General features: G+C 40.1%; 1 protein-coding gene across 2 annotated transcripts in view; it reads right to left on the bottom strand.

Annotated features, from left to right (window-relative positions):
* Positions 1-17,767, bottom strand: part of PDE8A (phosphodiesterase 8A) — a 253,472-nt gene that overhangs the window by 39,408 nt on the left and 196,297 nt on the right. The window contains exons 12-14 of one of the 2 annotated variants that reach the window (XM_036734908.1): positions 13,581-13,658; positions 10,288-10,358; positions 9,094-9,258 (exon numbers count right to left, since the gene is read on the bottom strand). In XM_036734908.1, coding sequence (XP_036590803.1) covers positions 9,094-9,258; positions 10,288-10,358; positions 13,581-13,658 — 314 coding nt within the window. The remainder of the gene's footprint in view (positions 1-9,093; positions 9,259-10,287; positions 10,359-13,580; positions 13,659-17,767) is intronic. The other variant, XM_036734909.1, reaches the window with a different exon arrangement.

The following is a 17,767-nucleotide window of genomic DNA, read 5'->3' as shown; positions in this document are numbered from 1 at the left end:
ATCTATTTTAATTACACAATTAAGTGATTCTCGGATGACAACAATAACAGCTTACAATTTAATAGCACTCGACAATTTACAAAGCACTTTTACCTCTCTTCTCTCTTTTAGTCCTCAAAATGACCCTGTGTGGTATGTGGAACAAGTACTATTATCATCACTATTCTATGACTTTAGGATAATAAGAGCACCTGCCTCACAGGATTGTTGTAAGAATCAAATTAGATAATATATGCAAAGCACTTTGCAAACCTTAAAGACCTACGTAAATGTTAATCATTATTTGAAAATTCCACATATCAGATAATTTTCCCACTGATTTTTTTTTTCAATATCACCTGCAGGATGCCATTTCATATATCTAACCTGAAGTACGTAATGACCAAAGTCCAAAATTTTATTTCCTGGCACTTGTCTTGCTAATATACTCCTCGTATATAATGTCAATTTTCATTGGTTTTCATTATCCGATATTTTAGTCAGTCATGTAGCATTTATTAAGCACCTACTATGTGCCAAGCACTGTACTATTACCATGGCAGTGTAGGTCCTTGAGTTAATGCCATAAAAAGATCACCTAAAGAAAAAAGGGCTGTTTAGCCTGGAGAAGAGGTGTCAAACACCTGGCCCATGTGGCCAGCAGCCCTGATTCAGATTATAATAGAGACTATTTAACAAAATAAAGATATAATAAAACATAGATAATATCACATTTTAAAACTAAGTCACCATGTAGTCTGCAGGGATCCTTACATACAGATTTCTGGGTTTCTATTTGAGTTTGACCCATTGACCTGGAGAAGGCTTGAAGGAGGCAGGGAGGAAACCACAGTTGTCTTAAAGCATTTGAAGGGCTCTCCTCATGAAAGATGGATTAGACTTGTTTTATTTTATTCCAGAGGACAGAATTAGGAGCAATGGGTAGAAGTTTCAGAAAGATGAACTTAAGCTTGGTTTGAGGAAAAACTCTAACAACTGGTGCCAGGACTCAGTAGAATGAGCTGCCTTGGGAGATACTGGTTTCCCTCTTGAAGACTGGAGATCTTCAAGCAGAAGCCAGATGATTACTTGTCGGGCATGTCATAGAGGAAATTGGGAAGGATTACAACTCCACTGAGGTCTCTTCCAACTCTGACATTATGATTTTAAAAAAGTCTCTCTGTGCAGTCAGTGGCTACAAATTAGCTATCTTACTATGGACCCCGTGTAGCTACAGAAAGCTATTAATGTCCATTCAAGGATGGATACACCTTCTTGATTTTTCTGGGAAAGAAAAAGGTGTATATGAATTTGCATGGGGTTATTCATATACTAATTAATTAGTATAATTAATTAATGAAATAAATAACTGTATGAAATTGTTTATATATCTACGTATTGATATATTATATATTAATGGGATTGTATTATATACACTTTGAGCATTTATGAATCTTGAGAAGAAGGATTGTATTCAATTGATAGAAGGCTACAGATGCCCAAATTGAGGGTATCCTGAAATATGGTGACAAGCTAATCAACATGGCACAGTGTAAAGATCACTGGATTTAGAGTCACATCTCCTGTGTTCAAATCGTAGCTCAGTTTCTGTATGACCCTGGGTAAATTGCTTTATCCCTCAGATACTTAGTTTTGTTATTTGTAAAATCAGAGGGTTAGATAAGGTCAGTTGGTTTTAACCATTTTTTTGGGTCATGGTCCCCTTTGGACAGACTGGTGGAGCCTATGAAACTTTTTTAGAATAATGTTTTTAAAAGCATAAAATAAAATACATAGGATTACAAAGGAGACCAATGACATCGAGATACAGTTACCAAAAGTAAAAAACAAAACAAAATCACCAGGTCTATACTAGTTAATCTGTAAGCGCCCTTCCAAATGCTGCTATGAGCCTCTGAACAGGAATTGTTACCCACTGAACAAGAAATAATGCCACTGTAATGGTCTACCTGGCTTTGTGCTTTCTATCTCTCCTTTAGTGATCAGATCTGGGGCCACTGAACTAACCCTTGCTAAAAGCAGGCCTCAAACTGTGGGCCGAGTCCAGGGACAGTGGCTCATTCCAGGAACACTCTGTCAGTCTCTGAAGGTACCACTCCCACCCTTGTACTGGGGTCCGTACACGATTTTGCTACTTAGCAGTTACATGATCTTAGCCAAAACATCAAACCTGCTTTCCCACCTGTAAAATGGGAGCAATAATTCTTAAGCTATGTACCCAAAGGGATTGTTGCAAGAGTCAAATGAGATAGTGCATATAAAAGGCATCTCAATTTTCTTACCTATAAAATGGGTACGTATGCAGTAATTACCTCACCAGGTTGTCGTGATAATCAAATGAAATAACAGCTATAGGTTTCTTATAAAGGGTAGTGAGCTTTGTGAATGTGTATTGTCACTGTTGCAGTCATGAGTGGGTAGTGGCTGACATGGTCTCATAAGAATAGAAGACATTAAAAGGCCTATGCACCCACTGGCAGGAATGACTCCTTTGGGTTAAAACACTATCTCAAGAAAGCTGCTCTAATGTAAATATGTTTTTGTAGCTGAGATAACCTGTGAACCCATTAGTACCTATTAGCACCTCAGCAGAGAGTGAGAGCTTAAGGGGAGGTGTCAACAGGCCATGTTCTTGCTGGGGGAAGGTAGGACCGCACAGTCTAAAGAACCCAGCACGGGAAATCAGGAGGCTGCATCTCAGCTCTGGAGCTAGAAGGGATCTCAGAATTCATCTACCTAGATCTGTTCCTCCATTTTACACACGAGGGGACTGGGGCCCAGAGAGGCAGCTAGGGGGCATAGTGGATAGAATGCCTGGCTTAGAGTCAAGAAGACCCAAATTCAAACACCACCTCAAACATTTACTTTGTGGCGTGAGCTTGAGCAAGTCACTTAACTTCTTTCAACCTCAGTTTCCTCGTCTGTAAAATGTGGATAATCACAGCATCTACCTCACAGGGTTATTGTAAGGATCAAATGAGATAACACATAAAGAAAGCACTTTGCAAACCTTAATGCACTATATAACCGCTAATGACGACAATTACGGTGCTGGTGGTGGCGATGATATGATTTGTGCAAGGTTACGCACGCAGTAAGCGGTAGAGCCAGGACTCAAATCTAGGTCTTCTGATCCCAGTCTACTGCCCCCAAATCATTTTTTCTTTTGATGTAGAAATGCAACCAAAACACAACAGTCCTGGATGTCTCTAATAATTAAATGCTGTGGCTAAGAGTTCATCTGGTTATGGCTCCATGTCGAGGAGTTCAAGGCTCTTCGTAGGGAAAGAATAACTTCCTTCAAGTCCGTGACTATGGCGACATTCCCAACCAGTCCCAGTTATCTGTACTGCAAATGAGGGAGTGTGAAATTGTCCCACGTGGAAACCTAACTGCAAGCACACCCAACGGAGATGCACTACATTTCTGCCAGGGTTGTTGTGAGGTGAAGATGGATAGGAAAGGGCTCTGGAACCTTAGGGCACCATAGAAATGGAAGCTATATTATTGAGGCCGTTATTATAATGAGGTGATTAAGCAGTCTTCTAAAGCTTGATAAATTTTTTCAACCATAGCAACACACAACCACCATCTGTTAAAGCATATGGGAGTCGCGGTAGGCACTGGTGGAGGGAGCAACCCTACTGACAAAATCAGCGACTTTGGAACGAGAGCTGTGTTGGCCCAATGGAAAGAGTGTTGGCTCTGGAGTCAAAGGAACTATGTTCAAATCCTGCTTCTTATGCTCATTACCTATGTGACTTTGGGCAAGTAAATGCACCTCAAAGACCTCAGTTTCAACACCTGAAAAATGAGAGGGCCTTTCTAGCTCTGTATTTATGATTCCAAGATAAACAGAACTGTACAGGCACATCTTTACTTATGAGGAGGAAGGTTGTGCATGTACATACACACATTTTTGTCTAAAATTTCATCAGAGGAAGAAATAATATAAGAGGCATGAAAATACCATAATCCCTAATCAAGGATGTCAAAATAAATGGGGTCAAGGCATAAATTCATTAAGCATGTTAAAGTAAGATCCAAAATCCTGAAATTATGAGAGCACAACAGCTTTTCCAAACGTTTTCCTCCCTCTTCAAAACTCCCATGGCTACCCCTCCCTGCCTCTCTCATCAGAGAACCTTGCTTCATGTTTCAATGAAAAAAAATGAGGCCATTTGCACAGAACTTCATTTTCTCCCTCATCCCAAATCACTCAGAGGCCTTCTCCCACTATCTGCTCCTTTACTCCCCTTCTTACTATCAGCACAAGTGACCCCTTTCTACCTCTTCTTTGCTGACAGATTATCCTCTCTATCATTCCCACTCTCTCACTCATCTTCTATCTCCTCCTATCTACTGGCTGCTTCCCTACTGCCTACAAACGCACTCATGTCTCCTCCATCTTCAAAAAACTCTGACATGATCTGTCCATACCTGCTATCTATCATATATCTCTTGTTCCTCTCGTGGGTAAACTCCTTGAGAAGGCCATCTACAATCCATGCCTCTACTTTTCCTCTCACTCTCTTCTTCAGTCTCTGAAGTCTGGTTGCCAGACTCATCATTCAGTTGAAACGGCTCTCTCCAAAGTTATCAGTGAGTTCTTAATTGCTAAATCCAATGTTTTTCCTAGTTCTCATTTTTTTTGGTCTCTCTATAACCTTTGACACTATAGATCACCCCTTTCTCCTTGATACTCTCTTCTCTCTCTTTTTGTGATACGGCTCTATTCTGCTTCTCCTGCCTGTCTGATTGCTCCTTCTCAGACTCCTCTGATGAATCTTCATCCAGGTAACATGGATATCCTCCAAGGCTCTGTCCAAGGCACTGTTTTCTTTTCCCTCTATATTATTTATCTTGGCGATTTCATCAGCTCCCATGCTTCAATTATCATCTTTATGCAAATGATTCTCCAATCTATTTATCAAGCCCTAACCACTCTCTTGAACTCTAGTCTTACATCTCCAACTGCCTATTGGACAGCTTGAACCAGATGTCCTGTAGACACCTTAAACTCAGCATGTCCAAAACTGAAATGATCTTTCCCCTTAAACTCACCCTTCTCTTGAACATTTTCCTGGTCACCCAGGCTCCCAACCATCCTTGTTGTCATCACTGATTCCTTTCTCACTGCCCCCCCCAATATCCAGTTAATTAGCTGACAAACCTGTCATTTCTACTTTCTGTAACATCTCTCATACATGCTCTCTTCTTTCCTCTTACATCACCACCGCCCTGATGGAGGCTCTATAACATATAATGTGCCACCTCCCTCTCTTGTCCTTCCTCCCAGAAGCCCTTCAAGTCTTATTTGACCGCTTTGGTGGGGGAGTGCCCTGAAACTACTTTCTGGGGGGATAAAGCTTTTAATCTCATAATTAGAGATAAAGTGCTTAAGATGCAGAGGCAACTCATTGAATTTTACTCTGATACTGCCTGAAATTAATCGATCAATCAACAAATATAAATGGTGACATCATCATAATTGACATTTACATGACATTCTAAAGTTAACACTCTTTCTACCCCATGATCTCATTTCATCCCTATCCCACCTCATGACGTAGATCCTGCAGGTATCATGCAGATAAGAAAAGCTAGGTTCAGATGGGGGGCAGGGTGGAATGAAGGACGTGTTCAAGGTTACCTAGCCAGTCAGTATCAGTGTCAGGATGTCATCCCAGGCCTTCCTGAGTCCCATCTACCACTTGACCCACAACGTCACGCTGGCTCTTCTCTTGCTTTATCCAACGCATAGAAAGGTTACAGAACAACAGAGTATTTCTTCCAGGACTGATGAGGAAGTGTTTTAAACATGGCCAGCTTTGTTTAAAGTAACTTAATTCTCAGAGAATTCATGAAGGGAGATACTAATGTAGTCTTATTTATGCTTACATGGTCATCCATGCCCTTTGAAATTCTGACTGATCCTGCTAATGATATAATGCAATAATAATGTAATGATATAATTAGATCTATTCCAAAGGGGCCTGTCAAAAGGAATGGTATGCTCCAGGCACATTTTATCACCTTTTCCCCTTCTTTATTACCCCTACTCCACCCCAAGGTATGAGCTATCGGCAAAGAAGGGAGGGAGTGGGATTATTTGGCTCAATGTGGCATTAAAAAATAGTAGTTACCAGTAATTCATTCAAATGGAGGAGCTTAAACTAGTTTTTCTATGGGTTAACTAAATTAATCAACATTTTTGACTTTTTTTGATCTTGAAAAAGTGTGATTCAAAACACAGCATGTTTAATATCTCTATTCTTCTAATATTTCTGTATTCCTGTGAATCATGGAACATTATGGTCTCCGAGGAATCATGGTTATGGATGAAACCAAAGGCCAGAGGAGAGATGCATGGCTGGTGAGAGCAGGCTGCAACACGTCATCATGAGTGACATGCCCCGTTGTATTCAGTGTCAGCTGAACTCCTAAAAAAGCTGTTTACGTTTGTTGCTGTGACTCCCTCACCTCCCACTCACTTCTCTTTCCTTCGCAATCGGACTTCTGACCCCAGCATTCGAAACTGCTCTCTCCAAGGACACCACTAGACCAATGGCCTCTTCTCGGTCCTTATTCTTCTTGACCTCTCTGCAGTATCTGATGCTGTGGACAGTCTCCTCCTCTTCCATATTATCTCCTCCTGGGATTTTTTGTGATACTGCTGAGTCTCATTCTACCTGTCTCACAAATCATCTAAACTCTGTGTGCCTTAGTTCTGTCATCTGCAAAATGAGCGGGTTGGTCTAGATGGCCTCGAAGGTACCCTCTGGCTCTGAATCTATGATCCTATGCTCCTGTCTCTCCAGACCCAATTCACTTCACTTCTTCTCACTCCCACATTCCAGCCAAACCGGCCTCCTAGCCGTTGCCTGTACACGATATCCCATCTCTGGCCTCCCTGACCTTGCATTAGCTTTTTGTCACACCTAGAACACAATAATAACAACGACAACAATCGTCATAGTAACAGTAATAATAACATTCCCATTTTCCACCAGGTTATACTCCTTTGGACTTCTCTACCATATAACCTCTTCATTCTAGGAGATCAGCCCAGTCCTGGAACTCATACCTCTTGCTGCCCTCTGCTTCTGGGGCCCCTCCCTCTGATTGGATCCTGCATTTAAGGAGGGTGCCCAGGCCAGCCACCTCTTCTCTATGTGCATGCATTTTTTCCCCTCCAGAAGACTGTAAATTCCTTAAGGTATGGACTATTTTCTTTGTATCTTTGTGCCCCTAGCACATAGAACAGTACCTGACACATAATAATAGATGCTTAATAAATGCTTGTTGAATGAGTGAACAAATGATTTGCCCTACAGAGGTGGTGTCATTAGGGATGTGTGTGATCAGAAAAGGAGTCATATAGCCAGGGCAAAGGACACCAGATGGACAGCCCAAATGCTGTGGTGAAACCTGTGGAATATAGAAAATCTCCAGGCTAATAGGTAGAGAATGTGGACATGAGTCACACAGGATGAGAAAGCATGGATAGGCTGTGATCTGCACAGCAGAAGGAAGACTCAAAATCAATATCATGGATTCTCTGAGATATTTTTTGGTCCCTGATCCATCTGTTAGATGTTTACTATACTCAACTGGCATTTTTAAAAGGACTGATGGTATGTATATATAGTTAATCCATTTCAGTTGCTGAGACAGTGAAAACAATTGGAACAACCTTTTCTTGGTTGAGTTACTTTAGTCATCTTAATTATAATGATTAAACAAGATTATCTATAGGGCAGTCCTATCTAATGCCCAGTAGCTTCACTGTAACCAGTAGAGTAGTAGCATGGCATAGTAGGTATAATGTTAGACTTAGAAGACCTGAGTTCGAATTCTACCAAGCATCATCTATTATTATCAACTGGTAGGCTTTATGTCAATTAGCCTAATGCTTAGGTAGTCCTTTATTTTGTGTGACTTGAATGGTGTCATGAATCTCTGCAACCCAAAAAGTCTCTTCTGCTTATCTTCAATAGTGTTAGAAATTCTACTACTAGAGATTTTTTTTCTTTTGAATTAGGTTATTCCCTCTGGAAGTATCCTTGGTTAAAATGTAGATTTTCCTAGGTATGAGTACTATATTAGGGGATTTTAAGTCACTCACACCTTAGTATGAATAATTTATTATGTATTTTCTTTCCTGACAGCTAGCTGAAATCAGGACCATGAAGGAATGGGGGACCGCCAGTGAAAAAAGCATGGGGTTGGGTTATGGAATGCTGTGCATAACAAGAAGAAGGCCAGTGCTCTTGGATTAGAGAGTGCATGAAAGGGGGTAAAGAGTAAAAAGAGTAGAAAATTCGAAGGTGCCGGGTCATAAAGGGCTTTAAAAGGCAAACAAAATTTTATATTTGGTCCCGGAGATAATAAGGAGTCACTGGGATTTATTGAATAGGGGAGTGACATTCCAGAACTGCTTTAAGAAAATCACTTAGACAGAGGAGTGAAGGATGGGTTAGAGTGAAGAGAGCCTTGAGGGCCTCTACTGAGGGAGCCACCATTTGAGAACAGAGAAAGGGTTATTACATGAGGGATGTTTTGAAGGTGAAAATGACAAGACTTGGCAACAGAAAGGACAGAGGTCCTTGGACTTCACATAGCACTTTGCTTTTCACTGCCAATGTGTCCTTATCATACATTCCAGCTATCTGTGTTTGTGTATGTCTATTCCTTGATTAGACTGAACACTCTATGAGGGCAGGGATTGTGTCTTAATCTAAACTTGATTATCTCCCCCAGCTCCCGGTATACTGTTCTGTACACAGGGGCTTTAATAAGTGTCTGTTGAATTGAATTGAGAGGGTGCCAAAGACAAACTACTGCCCCCTTTTAGGGCTAGCCTTGGTTCTATTGACCAAGTCCTGAGGGCATTTGGCGACTCAAGGTTCTGGTGCTGAACAAGGTTCCTTGGCATACCCACTGAAAATTAAGTCTTAACAAATTCACTGGCTCCATAGTTCTTTGGGTATTCAGATAAAAGGACTGGACATTTCTAGTTTCTGAAAATGTGAAATGCGGCAAAAATGTAAAAGTGAACCCCCACCCCCTACTATTATCTTTGTTACTTACAGACATGAGGCCACCAACAAGGTCGCTGGCATGGGGATCATCATCCTTAGTCCCAAGTTGTGGAGAATATAACTCAGTAGTTCTTAGGATCTCCAGCACACGGTCTAAAGCTTCTGCCACAGGCATTGGACTACTTTCCTGCGCAGCGTTGATGATATTTATCACCTATATTAAAACAGTGCGTTATTTGTAGACTTAGTAGATCACAGAATTTCAAAGTTGGAAGGGGACTCAGTGGCCAATTTCTCCAACTCATATCTTAAAAAGAATCACCACTACAACATATCTATCCAATAAATGGTCATCCAGGCTTGGCTTGAAGATCTCCTGTGGAAGAAGTCCACTATTTCCCTAGGCTGCCCATTCCAATTTTGGATAGCTCCAATTGTTAGGAAGCTTTTCCCTCAAATCAAGTCTAAATTTTCCTCCTTCCAATTTCTGGCCATTGCTCCTGGTTCTGTTATTTGGGAACTAAAATAAATAGACCAATTCCATCCACATGATAGCCTTTTAATTATTTGAAGACAGTTATCATGTTCCAACCCCTCCCCCCCCCCCAGTCTTCTCTTTTCCAAGCTAAGCATCCCCAGGTCTTTATATAGCATAGATTTAGAAATCTTTACTATTCTGGTTGCCCTCCAGCTTATGAATGTCCTCTCTAAAAGATGGTGTTCAGAATTGAACACAATATTTTAGATGTAGACTGACCAGTGTAGAGGACAGCAAGACTATCACCTCCTGATTCCTGGAAGCTATGTCTATCTCAATTCAGCCCAACATCTCATTAGCCATTTTGGCTGCTTTAGAGCCCTATTTCATATTGAACTTGGAGTCCATGAAAATTCCAGATCTTTTTCATTTAAACTACCTTCTAGCTACATTGTACATGTGGCACTGTTCTTGAACCAAAGTTTCAGTCTTTACATTTGTGCCCAATCAATTTCATTTTATTATATTCAACTCAATTTTCTAGTGAAACTACAGGAAACCTAAGTGAGGTCAATTCTATAGGTTCCAGCTAATGATAGCACTCATTGCTGACTTACGTAAGACTCACCTCATCTCTGTGGGATACAGTTCCTTGTACATTGAGCTAATTTAGAATTTTTAAAAGCCACCACCACCACCAACAGACAATAGAAATTCTGGTTCATGCAGTTCAGTTTAATGAAGAAATGAAGTAAAAGCATATACCTTGGTGATAGGTGCTTCAATAGTCATTGAATGTATCCTGGCCATGGAAGAGTGCCGTCTCTGTGAACTTCCTGTGATTAAAATAAAATGAAGATTACCAATGTAAATAAACATTGTGCCACACAGTCTGTGTCTCAAATCAAGTCATCTCAATCTTAGAATTGTAGAGTTGGAAAGAAACTTAGACGTTAACTAAGGCATATTGGAAATGATCATCCCTTTCTTTTTATAGATAGAAAAATTGGGGCCAGCAAAAGTGATTTGTCCAAGGTCACAATCAATATTCTTTTCACTCCGCCATGCTACCTTTTCCAGGGAATCTGACTCCTTATTTTCCAGGGCTGTGCCTAAATCTTCTCTGGCACAGAAAGTCACACTGAAGATTTGTCCCTGCAATTTGGCACTGACTCAAAAGTATTAACAGAGAAATAGCTTAAGGAAAACTTCATTGCCCTAAGCAATGGTACCCATCTCTAAAACACAAACCATTTCTCTGCAACCACGATGACAAAATCAGGTTCATTTAACTGCTCGGTCTATTAAATCTTCTTGCTCTGCTCTAAGAGTCTCGATCAACCTCTTTTGTATGACTACCTGCTTCTTTTGTTCTATTAACAAGAATCACAGCTTCCCATGCACTGACACTGCTGAGGTTATAGCAGGGAGGAAAGCAAAAGGGTCTCTCTTGTGCTCCAGCCCCACATCATCAGCTGCCTCCTGGAGAGCTGGATGTCCAATGGGTATCTCAGTTTCAACATGCCCAAAACAGACGTGATGCTACATCCCATCCACACTCCTTGCCAATGAGTACTTCCTCCAAAGTTCCCTTATAGTTAGAAATTGAGGGCACTGCCATTCTCCCTGTCGTCCAGGTTCACAACTTTGAAGTCGTCCTTTAGTCTTCCCTTTCTCTCACTTCCCACATCCAAACAATAGCCAAGTCCTGTCAGTTCTCCATCTACAACATCTCTTGCCTCTATTCCCTTCTTTTCACTTATATGACCCTAACTTGGGCCCTCATCACATCCTGCCTGGACTAGTGCAAAAGCCTCCAGATTGCTTTTCCTGATTCTCGTCTCCCCCTCCTCTAATCCATCTTCCGCTCAAGTCCTGGAATAATTTTTCTAAAACATCTGGCTATGTCATCTCCCAATTCAAGAGTATTTACTCTAAGGTAAAGACACAAAGGCGTCACTTTGACATTTAAAGCCATTGACAAGCTGGCTCCGGTCTACCCTTCTAGACTTATTCTCCTTTGAACACTCTATAATCCAGCCAAATTGGCACATTTGCTGTTCCCAAAATTTAGCATTTTATCTCTCATCTCAATTTCTTGGTACACGTTGTCCTCCCTGACTGAAATGCACTACCTCCTTGACCCTGCCTTAGAATTCATAACTTTCTTCAGATCTCTGCTCAGGTGCTAGCTCCTACATGAGGTCTTTCCTTACCCTAATTGTTTATGCTGTTTCCCTCCTCAAATTATCTGTTACTTATTTGTATATATGTCTTTTACCTGCAATAGAATTTAAATTCTTTGCAGTTAGACCTGTTTTTCACTTTCTATTTGTCTTCTCAGCTTCTGGCTCAGTGCCTTGTGGAAAGGAAAACTTAAAAAATGTTAAACTACTGGATTATTTAGTCCATATGCCCCTCACATGCCTTATTTTACATGAAGGAACTAAGGCCTGTTGAGCTTAGGTGGAGGCAGAAAGATAGTAAATAGTACAGTCCAAATTTAGACCCACATCCTCTGATTTTAAATCCTATGCTTTCCCTATTACGATCAATCCAGAAACCCAACCTGAAATATTAGAGTTATTTCCTCTTTTTCCCCACCACAACTCTAGGAAGAATAAGTAACATGATCCACGGTTAAATGGACAATACATGATTTTCCGGCTCAATTTTTCAAAGCATGATGTGCTATCATTTTGGATGCTTAGACTAAATATTATATGAGGCAGTAGAAGCTTTCTGGATCTGAGATGTGATTTTTTTTTTGGCCATTGTTATTATTAAGATATGGTTCCTTATTTAGGATAGGGATAGAGGGAAAAGTCCCTATTCACATTCCACATACAGTTGGTACACTGTTAAATGAAGGCACCAACAATCTTACTGAAGAACAATTGCTTGGCCTGGAAAGGACTTTATAAAAAACCCTCTCATTTGACAGAAAAGGAAAGAGGCTGACAGTGAGGAAGCAACTTGTCCAAAGTCACACAACTGGTAAATGGCAAATAGGGGACTAGAACGTAGGTAGTTTGATTCTGCTTCTGGTCCTGTCTCTACTTTGCCCGGCTACCCTGGACCTCTACGATCCACCTACCCAAATGAAGGCTGCGGACACATTTTTCCTTGAAGTAGCACCTAGTATAATGCTTGTTCTTTAGCTGCCAAGGAGCCAGAACATTTCAAGACAACCATACGCATGCACTTCACTGCTCTGCCTTTGCTTCCATACCATCTAGGATGATTTTGATCACATGTATAGTAAACAAGACAAAGCAAAAAACCAACAGGCCACTCCAAGCCATCAAGTTGACACTTCCATGTTGTTGTTACTGGGTTGTACTTGGAATAGGATTATTCCACTGTATATTTTCCAGTATTCTGGCCAGCCTAGGCTTTAACTGATATCTTGCTAATAATAAGTCCTTCTTAACAAAAAATAGCTATTGACACAAACAGAGATCAATGAATATTGCCAAAAAATTTACTTAAACAATTTTTTGAGGGGAGGGGTGAGGAACTAGACTTGTGATTTCACTGGCGTTGGGAACTCCCCACAAGGAAACTCAACTAATAAAGATCAATAACAGCTCTTCAACTCACAGTATTGGAGTTGTGGGGATACTGAGAGGTTAAGGGATTTGCCTGGGATTACACAGTATGTCAAAGTCTGGACTCAAACCCAGATCTTTCTAAGGCCTCTTCTGTATCTACTACATATACTGCCACTGATATAATTAAACCAGGTAAATTAACATCTAGAGTTCTTTGATAATAATTCAATTTTAATTTGTTTTAAACTGTACAAAATGGCATGAATCAATATATATAATGGGGAAGATAAAAGAATACCATGCATTGTACTATAAGAAATACACAGAGAAGTTTGGAAAAGGCAAGTTCCTATAAAGCCTTTGAAAGAGATTATTTTTGAAAGTGCAATCTAGAATGAAAGAAAATAACTACAACTTTTAAAATATGCACAAATGAAAGTGGGCAGGCCAAGATTCTATAATATTGAGATGACAGTCATTCCTGTTGCCCTATTTGTCACATACCATCACTTCCTCGGGAGGTGGTTGATCTGACATCTAATGAACCTTTCCTCCTATCTTTGTGTCTGCAACACTGATTATCTGTGGAAACAATGTTGTTGTTGTTTTTTTAAAAAAATCTCTTAGAAGAATAATAGCAAACCACCCCAGTCTAAAATTTTCAGAAAATAAATTATAATTCAATGTGGGATAAGAGTACCACAGCTTCAGTAATGTTACAGTTTCACCGAGGCCAATAATGTTCCCTTCTAAGAACAAGACCCAGTTGAACTGCAAGGAAGACAGCCATGTCAGAATTTCCATTATAAAGTGGTGAGGAATGTTAGCCAATTAGAACTCTCCCTTGGCTGAACATTCCACACCTTGTTAAAAAAAATCCACACAGAAAGGTTCCTTGTATAGAGTTTCTGGATCATACGCTTGCAGAGAGTTCCTAGAAATCTGTAAAGAAATAGTCTAAAGTGGACATTGTGAGTGGGAGGAGGGAAAGAAATGCACATTGAAAAGATTTCCCCCTTTAACCTTTAAATGAAACCTGAAGTGAATCAGTAGAAAAAATTTGATTTCCCCCCCCCTCCAAATTTTCTCCATTTTCTATAGAATATAAGTGGTTTTAAAAGTCTTGGGGGTTGAAAAGTGAGCTCTTTTGATAGGGGACATCCACAGCACTTGGTTTTGGGTATATTCTAAATGTGACCAGCCAGTAAGCCTGTTGGCTTTCCCTGAAAACCAAATCTAACTCTAGCCCTCCCTGTCTTTGTCCATAGCACCACCATCTTTTTGTCTCCTTCAGGCTCAAAACCTTTGAGTTGTTTTTGATTGTTCTCTCCTCATAGCCAGATAGTCCCCATGTCTTTTCATCCTTCTCTCCTAATATCTCTTCTGTCTTTATATTTTTGTTTCAGCCTGTCACCACCCTAGTTTAGGCCCATTGGGCCTTCCTGACATACTACTCTGATAGCCTCCCAACTGGTTTCCCTGCCTCCAATCTCTACCATCTTATACATCACTGCCTGAGTAAACTTCCCAAATAACCTCCCTCCCGGCTCATTTCATTCTCCTGATTTTAACAATGAAAACAAAACCAAAAAATTCCCTATCATTTCCTAATGCCTACAGGACGAAGTTCAAACTCGTTCGCTTGACATGCAAAGCCCTCCATAATCTGGCTCCAGCCTAACTTTTTGCCTTTCTCTCTCACCACTCTCCTGCATAGACCTTCTGCTGTAGCTTGACTGCCCTATTCACTGTCAAGGCTCACTCCATCTCCCCTTCCCCCCAAAAAAACACCCTTGTATTTTCCCATGTTTCCATTTTCCATTCCTACTCATCTGAAGTGCCTTCACTTCCTCCTATCATTCCCTGTGGAATTTCCATCCATCCTTTAAGATCTGCCTATTCTATAAAGTCTTCCTGACCACTTCAGCCTGGTGCTTTAAGCCTTCTTTTGGCACTTATGCTAATTATTGCCTGGTCCATTGGTTTGTTAATCAGTCATGTGCTGGTCTTTTGCACTGCTCTATTAAAATGTTTAAATAACATAGTATTAGTTTTTGTTTGAATCCAGAGCTGAGATTTCATTAGGTATGGAATTCCTGGTATAGGAATGTCCCCTGCTCAATGCATAATTAATAATAATAATAATAATAACAACTAGCATTTACATAGTGCTTTAAGGTTTGCCAAGTGTATTCATCTCTGCTACCTCATTTAATCCTCACAACAATCTTATAAGGTAAGTGCTATTTTTATCCCCATTGTATAGATGAGGAAACTGAGGCTAGAAGAAATTACATGACTTGCCCAGGATTCCATAGCTAGTAAGTGTCCAAGGCAGACATTTGAACTTAGATCTTGCTGACTCCCAGTCCAGCACTCTGTTCACTATCCCACCTAGCCATATCTAGGTCTGTAGCTGGTCTGCAACTTACAGTCTTAGAGGACTGCCTAGGGCTGAGGGGTTAAGTGACTTGTCTAGAAAAACTCAGCTAGTATGTGTTAGAAGGAGTGGAACTCAGGGTTTCCTGAGTCTAAGACTGGTCCCTTTATCTACTACAGCATGTTGCTTCATAGGTCCCAACCCAAATAACATTATTTACCTCCTCCAAGTTTAATCTGATTGTTTGTTGAGATGTGGAGGAGAACTTGGATTAACAAAGACTATGATAGTGGAACATAAGCTCTGGTAAGTTCTGCCAGGCAGGAGGAGCTTCGCGTGTTGGTCTAGTGATGGGTTTGATTTATGTCTGTTATCCAATGACCAGTATTAGGTTTGGAGAGTCTTATTATTAGACTTCTGGTCATTAGATCATGACTTATTTTGGCTGAAGCATCTCATGAAGATAGTATATCAAGGTCTAGAGGAACTGTAATCTTTATAGATGAAGGTAGTACCCATTCCATCTGTAATTATGGATCCTTGAAATAACTAATGCTATTTAAATTTTTCCGTATGAAATTCTGAAGACCCAAAGTGAAACAATTTAAATGAGGAGGAGAAATGGAATTTGTCTAAAGAGAACGATGTGGATGCACAAGAAACTCACAAACTCACTTATATTTTAAAGGAAACATACAGAAGTTGGAAATAAGCCTAAGTAATGGAGAATGAATAAGAGTGTGGGAAGGTCCTGTAAAAAAAAAAGTGTCAGTAATTACAAAACTCAGAATGAACTGAGGTGGTAAGGGAAGCTGAAGACAACATAAAGGTTCTCTATTTTGTTTTGTTCTTGTTTGTTTGTTTTTTTAGTTTTATGGGAGAAGTATCAAAGAAGGAATAGGACCTCTGCTTGGAGTGAATGGGACAGGGATGACTGTTAACAGAAGGTAGCAAAGCTCTTCAATTTTTACTTTGTTTCATCCTCTTCTGCAAAGGAGAATAACTATAATATTGGAAATGGTCGAAGAAAAATGACTTCTAGGGAGTTTAGACTAGAGCATTTGGTTGTTCTTCAAAAACATAAATCACATGGCCCAGATGGACCACATCCTTGGGTACTGCAAGAACTGACAGGACAGGTATGATTGCTGAACTGCTCTCAATGATATTTAAAATATTATGGGAAAGAAGAGAGCTACCACAAGATTGAAGAAGGTCAAATGTGTTCCAATTTTCAAAGAAGGGAAGACAACAGAGTCTACGAACTACAGACCAGTAAGCTTAACTTCCATTCTTGGGAAAATTGGTCTCTTGAAGGAGATTCAGACTCTTTCAACCAATCAACAAATACTTATCAAATACCTACTACATGACAGGTATGGTTTTAGGAATACCAAGCTCAAAATGGAACAGTTCCTACACTCAAGATAGTTGCATTCTCTTAGGGAAACTATAGGGATACATAGAAGTATGAATTAAATATATACAAAGTAAACATAAAATAAATACTGAGTAATTTTGGGAATATCCTGGAGGATATAAATAGAAAAAGTCTCATGTAGGAGAGATGGTGTCAGAACCGATCTTTATATAGAGAAATAGATTGGATTGGCTAGATACATAGATAGATGAATAATAAATAGATGGGTGATAAATAGATGATAGATGAGATGGGTAGATAGATGAGAGACAGATGATTAATAGACAGAGAAATAGGTGCTAGACAAATGATAGCGAAATATATTAGATCGGCTAGATATATAGATGAATGATAGACAGATAGATGGTAGACAGGTAGGTGGATAGATGGATAGATAGATGATAGATGATAGGTAAATAGATGATAGCTGAGAGGTGATAGATCAGTAGATAGATTGATAGATGATAGACAGGTAGATAGGTGGATAGATAGATGGATAGATGGATGGATGGATGGATGGGTGGATGGATGGATAGATGGATAGACAGGTAGACAGAGAATTATTTAGTACTCATTATATTTCAGGCACAGTGCTAAACACTGGGAACACAAATATGAACTTAAAAGAAGACAACACTGAAAAAGGAGCTGAAAGGAGAGGCTGGGGGAGGTTGTGGGCAGGGAAGGTGCCCACTTCAGGGCAGTCAGGAGTGGAGCCAGAAGAGAAGTGAGCAGGGCTGGCCTGGGCACTCTCTTAAATGGGAGCTCTCAAGGGAACTAGGGGTTCCAAGAGATGGAGGTGAGAAAGCAGTACATTACTGGCATGTGGGATGTCCTGTTTGAAAGCCTGAAGGCAAATAGTAAGAAGACCAATTTGACTGGTTCATAGAC

This window comes from Trichosurus vulpecula, chromosome 8, assembly GCF_011100635.1.
Source record: "Trichosurus vulpecula isolate mTriVul1 chromosome 8, mTriVul1.pri, whole genome shotgun sequence".
Taxonomy (NCBI): domain Eukaryota; kingdom Metazoa; phylum Chordata; class Mammalia; order Diprotodontia; family Phalangeridae; genus Trichosurus; species Trichosurus vulpecula.
This window is presented reverse-complemented; position numbering and strand designations above follow the sequence as displayed.